General features: G+C 39.4%; 2 protein-coding genes across 2 annotated transcripts in view; one reads left to right on the plus strand and one right to left on the minus strand.

Moving 5' to 3' along the window:
* The window catches only part of LOC308398003 (glypican-6-like), a 192,799-nt gene that overhangs the window by 23,979 nt on the left and 144,332 nt on the right, over positions 1–24,488 (minus strand). The window lies entirely within an intron of this gene.
* LOC308398452 (uncharacterized protein) lies at positions 1,747–4,658 on the plus strand (the record flags this gene model as incomplete). Its single annotated transcript, XM_080885110.1, has 4 exons — positions 1,747–2,863; positions 3,715–3,870; positions 4,105–4,200; positions 4,341–4,658. Exons 1-4 carry the CDS (start codon positions 1,829–1,831, stop codon positions 4,656–4,658), a joined length of 1,605 nt encoding a protein of 534 aa, XP_080741236.1. The 5' UTR covers positions 1,747–1,828.

Raw genomic sequence — 24,488 nt, forward strand, 5'->3', positions numbered from 1 at the left:
TGAAATCAGACCTTGGAGCCACAGCAAGGACCATGAAACTGCCTGCAAAATAGAGGAGAGGATCGTCCACAAGATGGGAGAGAGGCTTCAGGAGGATCAGAGATCATCTTCAGCACAGCAGACATCACACAGAGAGCTGTGCTACTAAGCTTCCAGGAAATCAAGAGGAGACTTCCCACAGCAAGATTTTAAATAAAATGAAAGATTCAATATTGACGCTGAGGAAGACGACTAAGGTGTACGACGTGCTCTGCCTTAAACCTTCAGCAGCGTTGGAACATGAAAACTCGTGGGATGAGGGGAGCGTGCCAAGCTCCATCGACAGCGCAGAAGGAGTTCGAGGATGACATCATGATTCTGTGAAAGCACAGGAACCAGAAGCTATGGTGGTGATGACAGCAGTTTCCTATGAACATCACCTAATGCTGTGCCACTATACTGTGCATACGATGACACTCTGAAGGCTGCTGGGATCATAACAGCAGTAAGATGACGGAACCCAGCACCCTTTCCACAGAGGTGTTTCTCTGCAGAGCGTGGACAATTAAGGAGTCATAAATATCCCCCTCACAAGACGAAGGTCTGAAGTCAGGTGATGGGGGCTGGTAAGAGGCCATAAAACTAGAGTGCTGAGAGGTCTGCAGCTTGGAAATAGCTGAGACCCATGTTGACGAACCACAAAACCAACTAGTATGTTTGAATGTCTATTCTACATACATTTGGACTCTGGTCCTATGGACAGTGATGGAAACAACTGGAAGAGACATTCATGACGCCCTGCAGAGCTTAAACCACTCTGCAGAAAGACATGTGATGTGCACACCCGGAGGAAGCACCACCAAGTTGAGATGTTTTTCAAAATGTTACTTTTTTAGTTTCACTATTAAATTAACAATTTCTTTGGTTGCTCGTAAGATGCAGTTTGCCATGAGATGAGCTCAATGAATGGGGTAACTGCTAATACATTTATTAAACTGTGTACCTTTCAGTAATTTAGGGTGATTTGACATATGCTGAGTATAAAAAGGTTTGCATTGAAACTGTCAGACATGACGTATTCATACCTGGGAACTTTTCAGGCATAAAGGTCAAAAAGGGGGGAAATGTTAGATTTGTATTGTTGATTGTCATTTATGCTTAGAAATATTTACTTATATATGCTTAGAGTTTTGTAATTAGTTGTAGATTGGTAGAGGTTTTGATCCTTGATAGTCTGCAAACTTTGTGTGTATTAGACAGCACTTTGGGAGCATGAGAGGTCATACCGTGTCTTATTATTTTATGGTAGGATTAACGTAGTTGCGTCTGTTCTAGTCTAAGTGCTCTTTGTTTAGATGAACTGCAGGACTTCCTCACCGTGTTATCTAGGATGAACCATCTAGGGTGAGGGGGAGGCTACCCTCTTCCTGACCAAGAATGTTTGACCCTTTGATCAGCAGTCCCCACACACACACACACACACACACACACACACACACACACACACACACACAGGCAAGGTACTCTTTGTTTGTATGTAGACGTCGTATGTTAATGAACCTATGCATATTCATGTAACCTCAATAAAAGGACAGTGTATGGGAGAACGGACGAGAGCTACTGGGGTCAAGCGAAGGAACGGCGTTTGTCCGGTTCTCTCCCGTGCACGAGTAACATGAAGAAGTTTGCCTACTTGTGTCTTGCTTAGCAGTGTAATTATATTGTCTTCAACGTTCCAGCGGATGGGTTCAAGCTACAAACCTAACAGTGCTCCCTAATAAAATTATTCAATGCAAAGTATTTTAACTTTTTTTTTTTCTCCTAATGTCTTTAAAAATCAGATTGAAGAATGGCAGAGCAGCTGAAGCTGAGAGTCATCGTGGCAGATGATGATTTTAGGAGACTTGACGTTCCATCTGGGATGCCAAGAACTTTGACTGATCTTCAGAGCACAATTTGCCAAGCATTTGGAATTGAAAGAGACTTTCGTATTCAATTCATGGATCCTGACTTCAATAATGAGTTTATGAACATAACATCAATGCAAGACATTCAAGACCGAAGTACAATCAAACTTGTGTACATGGCAAATCTGGACACAAGTGCATCTTTGTTAAAGCAGTATCCCACATGCAGTCTTGACTCCTCTGCAAGTCCAGAAAGTATTCAAAGAAACTCCAGTCTCTCATCGTCTTCATCCAACTCAGACAGCACCATAATTCTACCACAGTCAGACAGTGAGCTGAGATCATGTGCATGGCCTCGCGAGTTTACTATTCCTCGATTTTCATTCAATGTAGAGGTGCAACTTCAGCGTGGAAATGAGACCTTCAGAGAAACTGGAACTCGGCTCAAGATTACTCCAGGTGTTAAATCTGACATCTTAGAGATGCTAGCTGATGCGATTTTTCAGTTTACTGCTTATCCTCAAAATTACCAAATAGATGAAGTTGCAGGGGCACTGATCAAAAAATTCCCTTGTCTGCGAGAGCCATCTGCCACAGGTTACTATGGCTGGATGATTAGCCTGAAATATAAGATGGCTAATTACAGGACAAAGATGCGCAACATTGGCTGTCCTGAAGTGACTATAAATGCTTTGAAAAACAAATCCAGTGATGATTGCCTCCCAGCCAAAAATGTTAAGAAACCTAAAAAGGCTGAGGTCAATTTTTGTCCATTACACCCAGCTGGCGAAACGGATGACAGTCTAGAAAACATCAGGGTTGAGCTTTTGACTGACATCAGACGAAGAAACGGTGCCTCAGATGTAAGACAGAAGATGTCAAGAACATTTTCCTACCGTAGACAAGAGGTGGTGCAGGGAAGTCCAACTGCTGGGGAGTTTAAAGCTAGGTGGCCTGCACTTTTCCAGATTAATGAGGTAAAGGCATGCTTTTTTTTGCTGAGTGTTCTTTTCAGTAATTCCTTATGTTATACATTAATTAATCTGGGCCACTTGGATTAAGACGATCCCTAATATAGGTATAAAGAGGCTGGCATTTATAGTGATTGACCTGTGTACCGTACAGAGTATTTATTTGAGCAGCACTTAAAATACAAGTTGTGTATGAAAAACATAAGTGACTTAAAGTGTAGAAACATGAATAAAATAAATTTTTGATTGTTTAAGTAAGTTTGCACTACATATAGGGCCCAAACTATTTTATAGTGAGTTTGATTATTGAAATGATTGATTAATCATCTCAATAATTAATAGAGTGAAATCAGATTATCAATTGTGAATTAACCTAAAACCTTTCATTTAGCTATTCGTTTTTAGTTAGCCTCAGATTGTTAAAAGCATGTGCTAAACAAATGTAAATTAAAAATGTGATGAACAAACTTTGTTGCTCATAAGATAAAAAAATAAATGGGTCAAGTTAAAACCCCTAAGACCTCTCACCACCAAGAGGTGCTGACCTCACAGGTGAGACACTCCCACCAGCGGACAAAGAGCACAGGAAAATGTGTTGCCAACCACCTGAAACAGACAAATATCTGCTTTTTAAAACCCTTTAAACCCACTAAATGGACTGATGCCATTCATTTCGTCTTTGATTAACAGTAGTAACATCCTTCATGCACTGTATACTAACCCATATGCTAATCATGCTTTATGAAGTGATGGCAATTACATTGTAGCATTTAATGAAGAAATAACAAAATAATCATACCAATGATTAAGCACCAGTCTGCTTTTTTTTTTCTTTTCTCTGTGTGTGTGAGATACAGGTAAATGCTGAATTCCAGCGTATTACAACACTTCAACTGGAGACGACCTTCGCGGCACAGTTAGACAGAATTACACCTCAGCTGATGACAGTTTTCCAGAAGAACGGCGGTGTTTCTGGGCAGAAACTTGCCCACCACTTGCAGATCATGCAAGAGGTAAATCTGAATATTGCAAATTCTATTTGGATTTAATTTGTCTTAAGTGGCAAGTCACTGGTGAGTCAAATAAGCCATTTTAGGTGACCGGCCAAGCAATCTAAATTTTGAAATTTTCATATATAAATTTTATTTACTATGTTTGAACTGACTTATGATAAAATTTACTTATTGCGAATGTCAGACATTGTTCTTTTTTCCAAATTGGTTTAATCAGCAACTCTCTTTAAACAGGCTGAAAGTGATGTTAAAGTGAAAAGGGAAGCAGTTCTCAGGGCACTTTGCCTCTACCTTGGTGAAGAGGACGGAAGCCTTATTCGGGAGTACTTGGTAAGTCATTGTTAGCAAGTCATCTATACACACACTTCTTAGATAGATATTTACACACACACACACACACACAAACGACTAGATTGGAATTTAATTGTAGAGTTAATTGTTTTTCTTTTACCTTTTTATTAAATGTTTAGGACATTGAAGGAGATGATATCCAGAGAGGCCTAAAGAAGCACACCATGGGCATTTATGTCATCAACAAGGAGGATGGACAAAATGGACATTATGATGACATTGGAATATTTGTTGAAGGGAAGATAGTCATGGACAACATTGGATCTCCGGCCCAAGCTTGTGCATTGATGCTTGGAGTAATCTATGCACTAAACCTAGCCTACCCCAAGGAATTGAGGCACTATTATGAATTCATTCAGAAAGTGTTGATGGGATTGGATGGGGAAAAGCTCTCCCCCAAAGTCCTTGGGCTGAAGAACAAAATTGCTACTGGATAGGAAGATTTCTAAAACCACACATCCATTTACATTTTGTTATGTAAATTACCAATGACTGGTGCTCTTGTGAATAGGAGTGAAATATTTGTATAACCATCATTCGTTCTCACGTTCTGTGTTATGTTTTGATTGAACATTTTCACTTTCAATAATGAATGTTTCACGTTTGGTACATTTGAGTAGCTTGAAGAGCAACTTTGTAATTATTCAGTTTACCGAAGCAATTTTTCTTTATTCCGGTCCTTGATAGCTGCTGCCCTATAATCAGTGTTAACTAGGGCTGGGTATCGTCACTGATTTCTAGAATCGATTCAATTCCGATTCACAAGGCCCCGAATCGATTCGATCCACGATTCGATTTAATTCGATTCGATTTAAATCTGGGAAATTTTGACAGTCAGAAATATTATAATTCAGATCAGTACATTTACATATTTTTGTATCAATAAAAAGGAAGCTGACACACGCAAGACTTTATCACAGGTGTGAGCATCACAGCAGATGCCTTTGTGTCAAAGTAGCTGAGGATAAAACACAGAAAAACATGAAGGTGATTTTCCTGGCCTGGGATTTTATAAAAATATTCTGCAGTACATCAAAAACGAAAGAAAACCATTAATCAACATATGAACATCACCTCTGAAGTTACAGCGGTTTTATTACAGACACAGCGTTTTGCATTTTGAATAATTTTAAAAAGTTTAAATTTGTTCAGTATTGAACAGCAGAAATGAGGTTTTCTTTTCGGAAGAATGTAAAAGGGAAAAAACAGCGGCCGACAGCCTGTAAACAACAGTAGACTTGTGCGTAACAAGCAAGCGAATAATGAAGAAAGGGAAACTGTTCTTGAAGTACAGAGAGAGAGCTGTGCATCGCAGTGGAAGCAAAACAGTAAAAGTCTGAGTGAATTCATGACGATGTTTATGTGAAGCGTTTGGATCTTCTTTTGCTGCTGGTTCGGTCAATATTGTTTGGAGAGAGATCAAACTAACAGCTTTAGAATCGGCGCATAAAGGGCGTGCACACAAAGCGCAGACCCGCCGACAGATCAGAGTCAGCGAGCTGTCGGCTTTCAGCCCCGACTGTGAGAAAAGCGACATCTAACTGATTCTGATCCGCGGGTCCCGCTGTGTGTTTAAGTCTTTGTGCAGAATCCGTGTTCCTGCTCTCATTTACTGTCTTAACTGTTTGGTGGTTCTTGAAATTTTGTGAGATTTCACCTGAGATTCTGGCATTTTGGGCAAAATAAATTTATATTAAAAAATCGATTCAGGATTTTAATGAATCGATTTTACGTTATCCAAGCCAGAATCGATTTTAATCGATGAATCGATTATAAGAACCCACCCCTAGTGTTAACTCACCTGATTTAAAAAAAAAAAAATAAATAAATAATAATTGCATGATTACCACACTGCAGCACACTGGTAACACTTTAGGACTATTGTTTTGAAGCAAGTATGTTAGGTCAGAAAACATGTAAAACATTCAGAATCCTCAAGGAAGGACTAGAATGGAAAGCAGTAAGGAAAACACAAGTTTAGTTTTAAGTCTAATTACCTTATTAAAATGCAATTTCTAAATATGGATCGCAGAACAGCAAGTCTGAAACTTTGGTTAGTTTGTGGATGCATCAGTTTGTAATTGTGATACTTTATACCGCTGGCAGTGTTTTATTCTTTGTTAGAGAAAGAGAAACATTGGTTAACATTTCTCTTGTCTGTTGTTTCTGTTTTATTTGAATAGAGCTTTTTAAAGCTATTAGTTCATAGGCAAAAGTTTTGTAATTTGTATTATACAAATTACAGCAATTTCCCTTACATGTGGATTCTTATTCTGTTTGCAACAAATTTTGCATTAATAAATGATGTGAAAGAATTTTGTAGTTTTCATTATTGGCGTTATTAAAAAGAACTACAAATCAGGGTAAGCAATATTTTTTTAAGTAAAATTTACTTAATTGAAATAGAGAGAAATTAACAATTTTATTGATTTGAATATAACTTTGGGACATAAGTTTAAAGGAAACAAATTATTCTGGTACACTTAACACAACCTTAGTTGGAATTACTAATATTATTTGACTAAGTTGTATCCACAACAGTTAAGTTAAAGTAGCTTAAAAATATATGTTGGCTTTACTCGCTTAAATTAAATTCTGTGTACTTAAAAAATATTTCTGGATTCAAACAAATTTATTTCGTGCAACCACTTGTCATAAAAAAATTTAGTAAATTGAACAAAACATTTTTTTCAGTGTGAATACCTCGAGGCTCTTCAAAGCATAGACTGCAAAATATCTGTCTCATACAATTTACAGCCATATATTTCTAAAAAAACCCCATCATGTTATCGAATGCAATACCCAAAACGTCTCTTCTTAATCTTAGTTATATTCAAACGGAGTTGCCAAAGTATACAAACGCATATATTTCAACTTTAGAGGTAAACCCTGTGATATTAATAATGACTGCTCAGTCAGGAGGAGTGACTGCCTTCACTGGAACCTTTACATCAGACAGCTGAAACAGTGGTTGATAGACATATTACAGTCCAGGCACAGTAATATGGTAGAAACAAACCAATAAGGAGAATTACTTATTTTGTACTCGTCTATAATTCAGCTCCATGAATCAACTAGTGAACTGTGACTGACACATGCTAACAACTCTCTCTTGGTGGTAAAGCTTCATGAACAGATGGAGTCTGGTCATGTGACAAGTGAATCTACTAACACATGAGCTCAGTAATGATACAACATACAGCATGCGATAAAGGTGAAAGCTCCAGAAAAAGCAAGTGAGTGGGCCTTCTTTACCTTTAGGCCAACTATAGAAATGATGACAAATTGCAAATGAATCCTGGGTGGATGAAATCCTAAACACTGCCAGTGTACTGTATTAGACAGTCCTCCTTCTGTATGTTTTGAGCCAGGCTTGGTGTGATTGTAAGCTGTAGTTCGGCTTTCTTACTTGGACATTGCCTTACTTTTTACTCATTTTCATACCTGGCTATTTTCACAGGGTTTGATTTGTTAAGCCACTTAACAATGACCCATGAATCATTCAGGTATAAAGGTACCTAACTCTAGGGATGAAATGTATGTGTTGACGCATAACAGACAACTTAGCAAAGAACCAATTTTTTTTGTATCTTTAGGCAGCAAAGTATATCATTTGTTCCTATTTCTTTAGTTGAAAAAAATCCAAACAAAACACTGTTTGACAGGCATAAAATAGTATTTTTGTACCAACAAGCTGATGCCCAAAGAGTTCTTAGCTGAAAACTTGGCATATCTTGGCGTGGTCTGCAGTGTGTCCATAACAAATTGAGAAAACTGCACAAGTGGAGGACAAAAGAAGAAGTGGCAGGCCTAAAAAACAACCTACAGCAGATGAACAGCATCTGAGACCGATGTTCTTAAGAAAGAGAACAAAATCCTGCAACAACCTAACACAGGACTAGAGAAATGGCCTCTCAACCGATCTGTCTACTGTTCAGTGACGCCTCAGAGATGGTCTCAGAGGAAGTACATGGGAAGAAAAGGTTGAAATACACTAAATTATACAAGAACTTGGTATCAGTGGCAGCAGGTCTTATGGAGTGATGATCCAAATTTGAATTTTTGGGCTCAAACTGTCACCTGGAGGTCAGGAGAGAAGCACAACACTAAGTTTATAAAGTCATCTGTTAAACACGGTGGTGGCTCTGTCATGGTTCGGGGGTGAACTTTTGTCAGTGGTGTTGGGGATCTTGTCACGAATGCAGAAAGGTAACATTAGATTTTAGATCTACCATCCAATATTAACTGGAAAGCGTTTGATTAGCAACAGTTTCACTTTTTAGCATAGCATACTGCCAAAATAAACATATAAAAATTCACTATGAAACACTATCAGTAATGGTTTGGCCTCCACAGAGAACTTTCCATTATTGAAATCATGGGATTAATGATGAGTGTGGTCATCTTGACAAAAAACAGGACAAAAGGCAGCCAACATCCGAAGAAAAGCTTTGAATGTCCTACAAGAAGCCTGGAGAACTATTCCTGAGGACTGTTTGAAGAAAAAACAATGCCTAAATTAACTGCCTGAGAGTTCAGGCTGTGTTGAAGAATAAAGTCGTCATACAAAATATTGACTTTCAGGCTCGTAAAATTGTGCAAACTCTGTTTGTTTGCATTTTGTCTGTGAAGGTTCTCAGTCATCCAGGTCATCTTAGTCTAAGGAGCTTGGAAAGAAAAGCGTCTGGACTTCTTTAAGTTGCTTGAAGACGTTTCACCTCTCGTCCGAGAAGCTTCTTCAGTTCTAGGGTCAAATGGTGGAGAGTCCCAGAATTAAATCCAGTGAGAGTTTCCCCCCAAAGAGGGACAAAAGGACCCCCTTGATGATCTTGTACCTAATCACATGAGCCAAGGTGTGAAAATGGGTGTGGGTCACAATCAGCCAGGGTTTCGGGTGAGCTCATTGTGAAACATATCCCCACCCTAGCATGCAATTTCCTGAGGCCCAGGATGTGAGTGGGCATTAAGACGTCTGGGAAGGGAACTGAAAACTGGATTATAGATGGCAGACAGTTGGTGCCGTAAACCACCGCCTCTGTTCAAAGATGGTCGCTCACAGTGGACGTAATTGGCTTCTTTCACTCCTCTTTCAAACCATCTGTCCTCTCTGTCCAAAATGTGAACATTGGCATCCTCGAAAGAGTGACCTTTGTCCTTTAGATGCAGATGGACTGCTGAGTCTTGTCCTGTGGAGGTGGCTCTTCTGTGTTGTGCCATGCGTTTGTGAAGTGGCTGTTTGGTCTCTCCAATGTAGAGGTCTGAGCATTCCTCGCTGCACTGTACAGCATACACCACATTGTTAAGTTTGTGTTTTGGAGTTTTGTCTTTCGGGTGAACCAGTTTTTGTCTGAGCGTGTTGCTGGGTCTGAAGTACACTGGGATGTCATGCTTGGAGAAAAACTCTCCTGAGTTTCTCTGATACACTGGCTACATAGGGGATGACAATGTTGTTGCGTCTGTCTTTCTTATCCTCCCTCGCTGGTGTCTGGTCTTCTTTTCTGTGCCTCTTTGCTGACTTTAAGAACGCCCATTTAGGATAGCCGCACGTTTTGAGTGCTTCCTTTACATGTGTGTGTTCCTTCTTTTTTCCTTCAGGCTTAGAGGGAACATGTTCTGCCCGGTGGTGTAGGGTCCTGATTACTCCAAGTTTGTGTTCCAGAGGGTGATGGGAGTCAAAGAGGAGGTACTGGTCCGTATGTGTGGGCTTCCGGTAAACTTCGATGTTGAGGTTGCCGTTCTCTTCAATGTGCACAGTGCAGTCCAGGAAAGGCAAACAGTTGTCCTTTGTGTCTTCCCTGGTGAACTTGATGTTTTTATCTATGGCGTTGATGTGCGCAGTGAAGGATTCCACTTCTTGTGTCTTGATTTTGACCCAGGTGTCGTCTACATATCTGTACCAGTGGCTGGGTACTCTTCCTTTGAAAGAGCCAAGAGCCTTCCTTTCCACTTCCTCCATGTAAAGGTTGGCTACAATAGGCGACACAGGGGAGCCCATGGCACAGACATGTTTTTGTCTGTAGAAGCCCTCGTTGTATTTGAAATATGTAGTGGTGAGGCAGAGGTCTAACAGTGTGCAAATCTGATCGGGTGTGAAGTTGGTCCTGTCTTCCAAGGAGCTGTCTTCTTGTAGTCGTTTTCTGACAGTCTCCACGGCCTCCGTGGTGGGTATGCAAGTGAAGAGAGAGACTACATCAAAGGACACCATGGTTTCATCTGGATCCAGGGTAAGTTTCTGGACCTTGTCGGTGAAGTCGGTGGAGTTCTTGATGTGGTGTGCGGTGTTCCCCACGAGAGGTGCAAGGATGGTAGCAAGGTGTTTTGCAATGTTATAAGTGGCTGAGTTTATGCTACTGACTATGGGTCTGAGTGGGATCCCTTCCTTGTGGATTTTAGGAAGTCCGTAAATGCAGGGTAAGGCATCCCCTGGATAAAGGCGGTGATATGTACGGCTGTCAATGATTTTGTCCTTTTCAAGGTCTTGAAGGCAAGCTATAACTTTCTTTTTGTAGCTGCTTGTAGCTTGTAGCTTTGCATTTTGCTTTTTCCCCATATATGTTTACACATGCATCAAGAAACCACTTCATCTATTTCTCATTTTCCAAGCACAATATAAAGAAATGAGTGGTGACTCAGTATTTCCTTTAAAAGACTTTTATCTTCATGACAATTTTGCAAAATCAGTCTGGAGTGGAGATCACATGACATGACTGAAGGGTCTAAAAACAGCTAGAAACAATGTTAGAGCTGCTATTTCCCAGTTTAAATGATGAACTTTGATACAGTCAAAAACACTTTTTAATGTATAAACTATTTATTTGTGAATCCAATTTAATTCTTACATGAAACCTTTTACATTTTTCAGCTAAATGAAAAATACTGCTAGCAGACTTTAGCTTGGTTATAGTCAGTTACATTGCTTCTCTCTGACCAGACTGAAATCTCATAAGAAAAAGAGGCAATGTAGCCTGCAGGCTTAATAAAAAAATTATATTGTATTTAGGGAATTAAATGCTCTGACGCTCTTGAGGCTAGGCAACGCGAGGAAGCTGTTGTATATAGTACACTAGTTATGCCAGGCTCACATAATAGTGTGCTTATATTTGCACTTACGTCAGTGCAGACAAATGAATTTTGGGATCCACAGTTTAAGTTCTGTGAATAATAAAAATAATAGCAATAATCTAAGGTTGTGCAGCAGCTGTTTGTTTCATATGTATACAAAAGAACTGCCTTATATCTTTCAGCTGTCTATCACAGACACACTTTGTGAGTTAGAACTAGAAAATGTTGCTTTTGCAAGATGGGGCTTTTTGTGTGAGACTGGATGAGAAAGAGAGAGAGCTGAGAGACTAGAGCAGCTATCAGGTCATATCTACCGAGCCTGAGGTAATAACCCAGTGAGCAGCAACGTTTCTTTATCTTGGCTTTGGCTCCAGGCCACAGTAACATTCAGCAAAGCCACAGCTGCACAGACTAAATACCTCATACAGTGTAACTCTGATGTTCTTGAGGGAGGTCTAAAATATGATAACTTACTAGTTGTTGTTATGACAGATATTTAATAGTGTAACACATCTGCATCTCACAGCTGCTATTGCTTAAAACGAACCTTCACCGAGACAGATCTTTACACAGATACCTTGATGTCAAATACGCTCTACCCACTGAATTTTCATTAGCATTGTCCGCTATAATCACACTGCAGAATTCTAATCAGTATTTTGCATTTTTACTAGTTCTACAGTTGTCTATAAGTTCAAGTTTCCCACATACAGTTAACACTGCAGTCCCTCCATTTCTCAGTGGATTTTTTTTGTCCTGTATTTTCATCCTGTTCTCAAAGAAAGACTTTACGCTGTGTTCTGGTGCTGATATATGTTTATTTTCATAAACATATATGAAAAAAATATATATGAAAATAAACATAAGATATATGTTTATTTTCATAAACATATATGATCTGACAGTAAATACACTGAGACTGCTTGAACTTGAATCATGTATACTGCTTCATAGGGTGTGCATGCTGTGAAATGCAACATAAAGGTATGGTCAATTCATTTCCTGTACTACGTATAACTTTTCTACTCTTCTGGATCACTCAAAAACATTTTTCCATGCATATAAGCACTGCATAGTGTTTCTTGGTATGGAACCCAGCACTTTATCCATCACTTACTTGTTCTAGATTTTTTGTTTGACTGAACACATCTGTCTGGTGAGGTTTCACTATTTTTGGGAGGTCTGAATGTGTCAGGGTAGAACATAATGTTGGACCATCTTCTATTTTACCTCTGTGGAGGTCTCAAGGACAGCCTCTGTGCTTGTTGTTTAGTATAGGAGATAGTGCTGAGCATCACTGTGTTCCCTTATCTAAAGGGGATGCAGGAACGGGAATAAAGAAAAGCCTCTGTGGAAGGATAACCTTCAGTATGGGCATGACCCTACCTGCTGCAACGTGTGTGCTCATCTCTTCTTAATACGGAGAATTTTCAGTTAGGATGCTAGGTCCACTTTTTTCTTAATAATTTGCCTCTGTACCACATGACAGTGGATTTAAAATAAAAGATAAAGATTCAGTTAAAATGAATTTTTTTAAAACTATTTCGAAATTACAAAAATGCAGTGAGCCATTTTCTGATGCCGAGTCATCAATGTGATATGTACTTATTTATGTTTGACTTCTAACTTCCCATCGTCCAAACATGGCTGGTCAGGGACAGCAAATGGGCTGGATGTTGCACGTGGATGAACAATGCCCAGGTCTACTTTCAAGGGAACACTGGTGAGTATTTTTTTTCTTCCCAGAAAACTGACATCAATCAGCAAAACACCAGAGCTGCTTTTAACTGTAGCATCTTTTTTTATGTTGCTCAGCTAGCTTCTGCATGTCTTTTCTTCCGGAATAACACATAATCACCCAAAGTGTATTAAGCATCCAGCGTCCTCGGCATCAGGATTCTGAGAATCAGGAAAAATACTACTCTGAAACACATGTAAACTGTAAGTAACCAAAACACCAGATCTATTTGTCTGGTGACGTGTGTGTTTTCAGTGTGCTAGGTGCTTGTGCATGTTCAGTTCTTTTCATTCGGATAACCCAAAATTTATCTGTCTCAAAACTCGTGAGGGGGCACATGTGTATTCATGTGCAAGTGTGAACACACACACACACACACACACACACACACACACACACACACACACACACACACACACACACACACACACACACACACACACATAATGTCCTTGTTACACTGGGGATTTGAGAGAAGTGTATACAGTGAAGCCTCGGGTCTTAACAGGACATGAAAGGGCCTGTACCAACAGGATGCCACTGCAGGAGACTGCCCTCATATTTGATGTGGTAATCCTGTCATGGAGACACCAAAGCTGGTTAGGTTTAACACATGCTGGTGTGGCTCTGATTCACAATAGCCCATAGCGTCCTGGCACTAACAAAACAATATGGACCAGATCACAATGTGCTTGGTTATTTTTGCTCAAACTTTAAAATTTAACAACAGTAATGTGATATTGATACGGTCCATTCTGACAGCTAAGCATCTGCAAGCAGGAGCATTTCAGGTGAACTGGAGAAAGGAAGGAAGGATCATTCCAATGTACACATATAAGTAAATAAATCCATTTATGATTCATTGTGAAGTGAAAGCTTATGGAAGTTTAATTCAGAGTTTTCCATCTGTATAACTCGATGTACGGTCTACATAAACAATGTCTAAAGTTCAGTAACAGTTCAGTTCAGTACAGTCATTTCAACTGCACAAATACAGCAGTAAACAAACACTCATTCATGAATAAATAACTGCAAGCATACACACATAAGCACACAAACACACAGCATACTAAGGGCAAATTGTGAAGACAAAAATCTAAGCATGAGTCTTTATATGAGTACCTAGGGCAGTGAGTTTGACTCCAGCTAGAATAGCTGCTGCTTTCACCACACATCTATGCTGCAGCTGCAAGATTAGATGCTGCTGAACCTTCAGCATTTCTCTCCGTCTCACTGGGAGCCCAGAGGTTACTGCTGCGCTGCTTTAAAAAACCCTTTAAATAACTGATAATATCACTGGTAGGTTCAAAACTATATCACTGACAAGAGTGACGCAGGTTGCTTCTACATGCAGTTATTAGGCATAAACTGATAATAGCTGCAGTCTAACACAATTAGCAATCCTGTAATAATTCATCAGGGTTATTGTGTTTAAGGTTTATTTATTTATTTTTAAATTAACACCTATTTGAGAGGTGTTAATTTAGCTGCACAGAGACCGCACTTCCTGGTGCAACACTGGTTCTTATATTTGACATCTTAAGTTATTACATGTAACAAGTGAAATGTGAATTGGATGTAATTATTTCATAAAGTCACAACCTTTAACTTAAATGAGACCATGCTTAATTTTTAAGAAAATCAGAGAAACTAACTCACATTTGTGATGTTGTGTTGTTAGTCACAGTTAACTCAACACACAACTCAATCTGCAAAATATAACCACATTTGCAAGGATGTAAATTACAGAAGAACACAATGATTTGCAAATCTTGTGAACTGACAATAATCAAAGGAAAACAAATATAAATGTTTAAGATGAGACATCTTAACACATCATGAAAAATATTAGCTAATTATGAACAACACATCTTTAAAAAATTGGGGCGTAGGGAAGCAAAATGCTGGAAAAGAAAGTGGTACTAAAAAGAAGCACCTGCAAAAACATTTTGCAACTAACTACAGTTAATAGGCAGAAGTCAGAAACATGATCGGGTTTAAAAAGAGGATCTTAGAGAGTTTCTCAGGAGTAAAGATGGGCAGGAGTTCATTAACCTGCATTTATCTAGAAATTGTAGAACAATAAAAAAAAAACCCAACTTAAAATTGTCAAAAATATTTCACCATCTACAGCACAGAAAAGCTTCAGAGGATTATGGGAGTCAGGAGAAATCTCTGTGCGCAAGAGACAAGGCCAGAATCAGTATTGGAAGCCTGAGATTTTAAAGCCTTCAGGCCACACTGCATTAAAAACAGGAATGAGCTTATTTAAACTGGGCATGGAAATTCATGCATGGGCTCATAAACTCTTCCAGAAATTGTTGCCTGCAATGCTGTATAGTGCCATCCACAAATGCAGGTTAAAGCTCTATCATGCAAAGAAGAAACAACACTTGAATGCGATCTGGAAACACTATTAACTCCATCATCTTCTCAAAGCTTATTTAAACTGAACTGGACTGAGGCAAAAACTGTTCTGTGGTCCGACGAACTGAAATTTCAAATTGTTTCTGGAAAACATGGACGCCAATGTCCTGCAGACCAAAGAGGAGAGGAACCATCTGACTTGTTATTTGGAAAGGCACCATCGAGGCTCTTTATAGTTCAAGGTAAAGCCCTGTATATTTATTATTAGCCACCAAGCAAAGGTTCCAGTGCCTATATTCACCTTGAAAGTCTGACCTAATCCTACGCTGAGAGGACTGTTTGTCATCATTAATAATCAATGAATTATCCTCTTCACATAGGTCAAATTTGTAGTGCCTCCACAAACGTCTGCCTTAACTGGTAGCTTGTAGAGAGGGACCGATAACCTCAACAACAAACTACCAGGTGTGATGATGCAACATTAAGATGGATAAAATGCTTTAATTTTAATGTAAACAGTTTAATTTTTAAAAAACTGGAAATGAGCTTAAAGAGTTAAATATAACTATACTTTAACATTAGGATCTCAGGGTGATTTTTTCAAAACTACTACTAACAATAATGCCACATCAACATCACAAGGTTACACCAAATGTCAAACAGGACCTCTATTCCATTAAATCGTTTATACAAACAAAGCTTAATTCCAGTCTGCCTTCCTCTGGTTTTGCTGAATCCTGGAAGTGGTGTCAAGTGGCTGATGAGCATTCGGCGCATGCAGCAAGCAGGGCAAACTCCAGCAATGCATGTTAATTCAGGTCCAGTAATTTTAATTAGGGCTTTCACAGGTCAGATCCACCAGCTTCAATTCCAAATTTCAGCCACAGAACTGTCTGTAGATATGAGCAGTACAACCTTCTTAAACAGTTTTTGTTTGTTGTGTTGAGTTTGTTGTCTCAGCATATCACATGCATATAGCCCTGAAATATGATCAGCGCTATAAGTAAGTGCCAATATTTCTGCTAATATGTGCCTGCTTGTCACGATGAAGTGCTGTATACAGACGGGAAGCAGACTTATAGCTCACCGAAGCACAGATTAAACAAAGGGACCGGCCCCTGCTTCCTCCCTGCCTTTTCTGTTAACAAGTGTTATACCCTTCCCAAGCACACACATGCACCATTAACAAAGCCAATCTTAATCGATTTCACAAAAAAACCCCACTGTGATTCACCATGAGTCACTCTGTTTGAGAAGAAAGCATCAATCGCAATCAAAACACACAGCACCAATTTGTCCCTCATTCCAAATGACTCACACAACAAGCAATTTTATGAGAAATAAATAAGAAAAACCAACAAAGTAATACACGAATGTCTTTTAAAAAAAGAGCCCGTATGAACACTACATGGTAAAACAGTGAAATCAGAGAAAATTGACTACATGACTGTTAAAGATCCCTTTTAATAAAAGAGGATGCTGAGGCACTCCTCTGCTTTCACTTTGCAGCAGCAGTGTCCCTTTATCAGATGCCCAATACGACACATTCATATTGGGCTTTGCAAGATGATCTCACGGTCTGTTTGGGCTCATGTTGATTTATGAGCCCGGAACGTGCTTTAACTAGTTTCAATAGAACTAAAATCAATACAGATTTTCAGAGCGAGCCTGTGTCAAAAGCTAAAATTGGGATAATGTGTTTGCACACTGTAGATGCAGTGAGACGTCTGCACTATAGAGACAATCTAGAAATCCTTAAAATACCACCTTAAAATATCAAAAAGGAAACAGTAATCAGTCCGGCTCACACAAAGTCACACATGATGATTTCCTGGATGTTCAAAGTTAAATATAATACCTTCTTCGTCTTCAGAGCACATGTTCTCAACCAGTTCCTTAATTTAGTACAGTTTGAGTTGTATGGGCACACAATCATACCCCAAAATGCGAAAGTTTTAGTTATTTCACCTGAGAGTTTTTCTTAATTTTCCAAGGGTTCACTCATTTAAAAAAAAACACGATATCATTTACTTCTATGCACCAACCCAAATTAGGCAATATGAATGCAAATGTGTGCAAATGTTGTGGTGTTCTGGCTTCCGTCGCCGGGCTTCCCTTAATCAAAACTGATCAACACAACACACGCACAGGTTTGCATGTAATTATCATTATTGCTTATTTTGTCATAAATATTTAACTTTAGAAAACAATCATTTACAACAGGTTTCAAGCCTATGGGCTCCATGCAAACACCGCCTACAAATATTTATTAGGGCTATTTAATAATTCATTTAATTGAATGAATTAGGCATGGTAAATTGAATGTAGCAGTCAGAGTTAATGCTTTGCATTGTTTTTTTTTTTTTTACTGATAGTGATAATGAAGCTTATGCAGAAGTTCAATGAGTAAGACCTGTGTTTGCTCCTCTGCCTGGATTCCTGGCCGCCCGGACCTCTGGTCTATTATTTAAATCACTTCTGCCTCACTTCTGTCGTCATCACCGTGGCCCAACCATTTTTTCTTCAGTGAGAACTGAGCCTTAGTTTTGCATGCTTTAAATCTATTCTCATTCTGCCTCTCACTCTCTCAGCCTGCCTCCTCCCCATCTCCACCTCATCCTGGTCATTCATCCAAGTTCCCATCTGCTTGATAACCACCACCGCCAGCATCTAGATTCTGGGGGGTCCTGTCCTACTTCCTACCACTGTTGGAACATGTCAAATTCATCTGAGCCTAATCGCTAAAATGTTTATGACTCAAACACTGTACTTCGATGAATCATCTTGTTCTTTCAAATGGTCATTCCTTATTGAATTACCAGTCAAAAAACTGATTGGCACTAGGGTCCCGAGTAAATGGCCAGAGCAAAAACAAAAATCTTTGGAGTCACTGACAATCAGAACCTATGGCTTGAATAGTGAAGATGCTTGGATACTAGCCAAGGTATGGACAGGCCAACTGGCTCAAGCTATGGCAAGAATTCAACAATTCCACATAGAGATATCTAAGAGCTCAACATCCTATAATGGAGAATTTTAAACATGTTTTGAAGTCGGACCTTGAGAGGGGAACAGAAAGCAGAGGAGAGTCCATCCTTGCTGCTGCAGGACTAAGAGGGCCTAGAAGCATCTGTGTTGTTCATTTTTAAATTTAAACAGAAAGAACAGTTACTACAAACAGATGTCAGGTTGTGTGGAACTGAAGCCTCTGATCAGTAGTGCTTCTTTATGGAAACAGGATTCTAGCAAGATGAGAAGAGCAGCAGTTTTCAGGAATTTAAGACAAGAATTCTCCTTCAGATGTCATCTAAACTTTTAATGCAGCATCTACCTGAAGTGCTGTGCCATCAGAGTTGAAACAACCCTGTATTACCTTACGGCTGTAAACCCAAGGACTTTGATGAATTTAGTATAAATATGGATTTCAGACATAGCTCATCATTAGATGTTTAAAATGTTCCCGTGGCTGTTAAAGTCAGGTCATTTCTAAATAAGCTAAACATCCCAGTTACCAGTGCTGTGACTTTCACAACAGGTGAACTTGTTAATGTAATATTTTGATCCTCTTCCTGATTATGTATACAGCTAATTACACAATTAGCAGAGGCTCTGTAAGCGTAATGAAATCTCCCACACATCTGTTAATTCCTGCAACAGGCAGCAAGCGATAGTTAGCATGCAGTTTGCAACTTATCCCCATGACAACAGCTTTATGCAGTAGCTGTTGTCATTTTCAACAGCCCTGTGCGCGTGTTTATGTACACTTGTTATTTCTGTAATTATATGTGCAATAATTCTCTTACACAAAAATGCTCAGCTTACTTTGTATTAACTGTAACATCTGTTAGATCTTATTGTTGACGTAAATGTTCTCAAACATTTACAGTGGGGCAAAAAAGTATTTAGTCAGCCACCGATTGTGCAAGTTCCCCCACTTAAAATGATGACAGAGGTCAGTAATTTGCACCAGAGGTACACTTCAACTGTGAGAGACAGAATGTGAAAAAAAAATCCATGAATTCACATGGTAGGATTTGTAAAGAATTTATTCGTAAATTAGGGTGGAAAATAAGTATTTGGTCACCTCAAACAAGGAAAATCTCTGGCTCTCACAGACCTGTAACGTCTTCTGTAAGAAGCTTTTCTGTCCCCCACTCGTTACCTGTATGAATGGCACCTGTTTGAACCCATCATCTGTATAAAAGACACCTGTCCACAGCCTCAAACAGTCAGACTCCAAACTCCGCCATGGCCAAGACCAAAGAGCTTTAGAAGGACACCAGGAAAAGTATTGTAGACCTGCACCAGACTGGGAAGAGTGAATCTACAATAGGCAAGCAGCTTGGTGTGAAAAAATCAACTGTGGGAGCAATCATCAGAAAATGGAAGACATACAAGACCACTGATAATCTCCCTCGATCTGGGGCTCCACGCAAGATCTCATCCCGTGGGGTCAAAATGATCATGAGAACGGTGAGCAAAGATCCCAGGACCACACGGGGGGACCTGGTGAATGACCTGCAGAGAGCTGGGACCAAAGTAACAAAGGTCACCATCAGTAACACACTACAACGGCAGGGAATCAAATCCCGCAGTGCCAGACGTGTTCCGCTGCTGAAGCCAGTGCATGTCCAGGCCCGTCTGAAGTTTGCCAGAGAGCACATGGATGATACAGCAGAGGATTGGGAGAATGTCATGTGGTCAGATGAAACCAAAGTAGAACTTTTTGGTATAAACTCAACTCGTCGTGTTTGGAGGAAGAAGAATACTGAGTTGCATCCCAAGAACACCATACCTACTGTGAAGCATGGGGGTGGAAACATCACGCTATGGGGCTGTTTTTCTGCCAAGGGGACAGGACCACTGATCCGTGTTAAGGACAGAATGAATGGGGCCATGTATCGTGAGATTTTGAGCCAAAACCTCCTTCCATCAGTGAGAACTTTGAAGATGAAACGAGGCTGGGTCTTCCAACATGACAATGATCCAAAACACACCGCCCGGGCAACAAAGGAGTGGCTCCGTAAGAAGCATTTGAATGTCCTGGAGTGGCCTAGCCAGTCTCCAGACCTCAACCCCATAGAAAATCTGTGGCGGGAGTTGAAAGTCCGTGTTGCTCGGCGACAGCCCCAAAACATCACTGCTCTCGAGAAGATCTGCATGGAGGAATGGGCCAAAATACCAGCTACTGTGTGTGCAAACCTGGTAAAGACCTATAGTAAACGTTTGACCTCTGTTATTGCCAACAAAGGTTATGTTACAAAGTATTGAGTTGTATTTTTGTTATTGACCAAATACTTATTTTCCACCCTGATTTACGAATAAATTCTTTACAAATCCTACCATGTGGATTCATGGATTTTTTTTTCACATTCTGTCTCTCACAGTTGAAGTGTACCTCTGGTGCAAATTACTGACCTCTGTCATCATTTTAAGTGGGGGAACTTGCACAATCGGTGGCTGACTAAATACTTTTTTGCCCCACTGTATCTTCAGTGGGAGAAAATACACAAGACAACTTATATAATCCATATGGATGCACATTTTTCTTTTTTTTTAAAGAAACATTGTGGGTGGCTGCTTTAACAGCTGTAAATATAAAAGTATTGAAATTTCATAGCAGGAAAAAGTCCAGGGAGAAAACCCTGGTGTGTCTAAACAGTTAAAGCCATAGCAGATGCAGCAGCAGGAGATTACAGACTAAACGGGCTTGTTCCACCACAATAATACCGGATACGTGTTTACAATGCACCTGTGAACTGCCAGAAGCTTTCTGATTTGTGTTCCTGTATTTCCTTAAAAAAAGACCAGTATAGTATGATATAACACTAAAACAACCCAGATTACATAAATACTTTAAAATAAATAATTTGTTAATTTGTTTTAATGAAGTAAATACGTCTCAATATTACCTGACTCCATAAATCTCATACTGACTACTTTAATATAAAACTTTAATGTAACCTATTTCTAGGTATATTTGTGATATTTATACTGGAAAGAGCTTAATTCATGTTACTGTGAAACAGAAAAAACAGACCTCAAATGACGCAGATACTGAGCAGCTTTAGTACAGCACATTCATGTTAAACAAACCGTGACCTGACTAATGTAAGCACAGATGGAAGTTTCATACACAGCTGGTTTTGTGTCCCATCCCAAGGGTAAACCTACCATTTGGGGGAGGGGGCTTTATAAACAGATGCTTCTCTGTAACATAAAGTTACTACACTAACTTCATGGAATAAATTAGTTCAAATCTCTTGCATATTTTAAACTCTCGAGGCAGGAAACGTTAAATCAAAGCAAACACGTTGATGTAGGGGGGGAAAGCCCCTTTATCAATGCACTTCCCGCAGAAACTAAGATTAATAAAAAGGAATGAATTTATAATGCGGATTATGCTGGTGCTGACTGATCATCGGGGAAAGCCGGCTCAGCTGTTAAACACCTTGGTTCAAGAGAGGGCGCCTTGATCATTTAAATCATCTATTGGAATTATTCTTATAACGGTTCATGCACGAACCAGAATCTTAAAATCATGTCTCACCTTATTTGTTTATATTTTGTATAAAAAAATGAGAAATATGTGCAGCGGTACTGAAACATATGCAAACATAAATGGAAATGCAGCATTTCAAACTGTTCTAACAAGACTGAAAGTCATTATTTGGCAAGACCGCATTTATTCTTCAATACACCCTGAACTCACTCAAACAAACTTTCTTTTAATTTCTGTAAGCAGCCTTCAGGAATAGTTCTCCAGGCTTCTTGAAGGACTTATTTGGATGTTGGCTGCCTTTTTGTTCTGTTCTCTAGCAAGATGATCCCACACTGCTTCAATGATGTTGAGGTCCCTGCTCTGGAGAGACCTGGAGAACCACTACACACCATGCCGAGATATTCCACGAGTTTACCTAATAGCACTTAGAGGCTTAGGGACTAGTTTATGCCTGTCATACTGTGCTATATTTAAATGTTGCATTTTTTCAAGATTAAAAAAAACCCTATGTGCCTAAAGTTACAATTTAAAACTGAGTCTTTGGAAATTTTCTGCTATGTGTAGATGCAAAACTGGTTCACCCTTGAGTTAGATAACTTTTATATGTTTCATGACTCATAAGTGAGTATTGAGTAGCTTCACAAAGAAAAATAAAAACTTCCTCTAAAAACGGTCAGGTACAAGGACTGGACTGAAAATGAATAAAAAAGCAGGCCATGTCCAAAGAAAAACTTTGAAAGACCTTCAGAAAGTTTGGGCAACTGTTGTTTAAAACCACACCAAGTCTGGATCACTGGAAGCAAAAGAGAGCTGTATACTAGCCTAAAAAGCTATTGTAATGTCATACTTTAACAACTACAAGTACATAAAACAGCCTGTTTGCAGTGGGGCACAAATTTAGAGCGAGATTTAACACACACCCACAAAAAGCCACCATCTAGCTTTAACTGACCAGTTATTAACAAATATCATTGTATCAGTACTTAAACACTATGAACACATTCAGCAAAGAAAATTTGAATCATCTTAGAGTAAACTTCAATCACCAATAAAAAGCATCACATAAAAAGAACAGATACCGCTGGAAAGAATGTGTGCATTGACCAATCTTCACCAAAAATGTGTTATGTAACCTTGATAAATATGCAAAGATATCCTGCAGGATCACTTAAAGTCCTGGAGTTTCTAGGTCACATGGACACCACCAGGAACCGGCTAATGGTATTGTGGCTTGAACCCGTCTGCACCGGGGGATTTAAATTATATAAAGCATAGCAAAGATGGGCTTTGAAAAAGTCGGGAAATCTCCAAAGAGAACCAACACAAATGGTCACTTCCTTGTTATGCTCACAGCAATTGGGTTAGCTTACTTCAAACACAATGGCCCTGCATTTTGTGATTCAGTTCTTTGAATAATGCTCTAAATAGGATTTTCTTGGCCACACTGGTTTATTTCAGTTTGCCTGCCAGCCTATGTAGATGAGTTAAGCTCACAAGGCTCTGCAGTGCTAAATCAAGGTAAACACCTTCTACCTTTAGGCAGGAGTGATAACCACACAATGTCAAGGGAAACAGTAGTGGGCTAAACAGCCTGATGATGAGAAGAGATGCTAGAGCCGAGGCAGATTCCAATAAATGCTGCACCTTTCTGGCGGCATATACACACAAACTGCTCAGAGGGTAAAGCAGCCAGGTTTAGCTGAGCAGTCTGGGCCCAAATTTAGCTCGAGATGGGAAATTCTCATTTACACTGAAACTGAAGATGAAAACAAGAAAGGTTGAGCTTTCTTCATTACTGTGGCGAGATAGTGAATAAATGATGTATGATAGATCACTGTTTACCTCATGGACATTTCGCTTCTTTGACGGCACTGGCCATGAATAATGGGAGGACAGATGTTAGATTACAAGGAAATTTTCCATCACTGTTAAACGACAGAGTATAGTGACTAGTTAATTAATCAGCAGACTGAAAGTGTACAGTATACTTTATGTATATGTAGCAGCATGCTGAATAAGCTGGTTTGTCCATATCCATTTAGATCATATGCAAGGGAGAGATATCAAGAGTTGGACAATGTCTCATCAGTATCACGTATTATCAATTATTGTGTGTTTTTATATCACATTAACTAATCCAAATAACACTAGCATGCCAGACTGACATTTGTTTTTGTCCAAGGAATGCAATCTTGTGATGGCATGCACACATGGGAGGTGAGCTTGATGAAGGATACAGCATGACAAAGAGGCAGAGAAGGAGACAACAGGTTTTATTGTGATTTCCCTCCAGTAAAAAATGCAAAGAACATTGTTGTCAGCTATAAACTTTGTGCCAGCAGCAAAATGTGTTCAACCATGAAAAATACAGCATCAAATGTATTGAAGCATTTGATATAACAGCACACGAGCAATATAGAAAACAAAACCACAGTGGTGATGGAAAGGAGGCCTGGATTTTAAAGCCATGCACACTGATGGGTAAACAAAGGAAAGAATCAGAAGAAGCTTGTTGGTGGTTTGCCATTATGCCATTTGGATGATTAACAATAAAATTGGTTAAAAGGGTCTGGATCTCTCTCTCTCTCTCTCTCTCTC

This window comes from Rhamphochromis sp. 'chilingali' (assembly GCF_963969265.1).
Source record: "Rhamphochromis sp. 'chilingali' genome assembly, chromosome: 6".
Lineage (NCBI taxonomy): Eukaryota > Metazoa > Chordata > Actinopteri > Cichliformes > Cichlidae > Rhamphochromis > Rhamphochromis sp. 'chilingali'.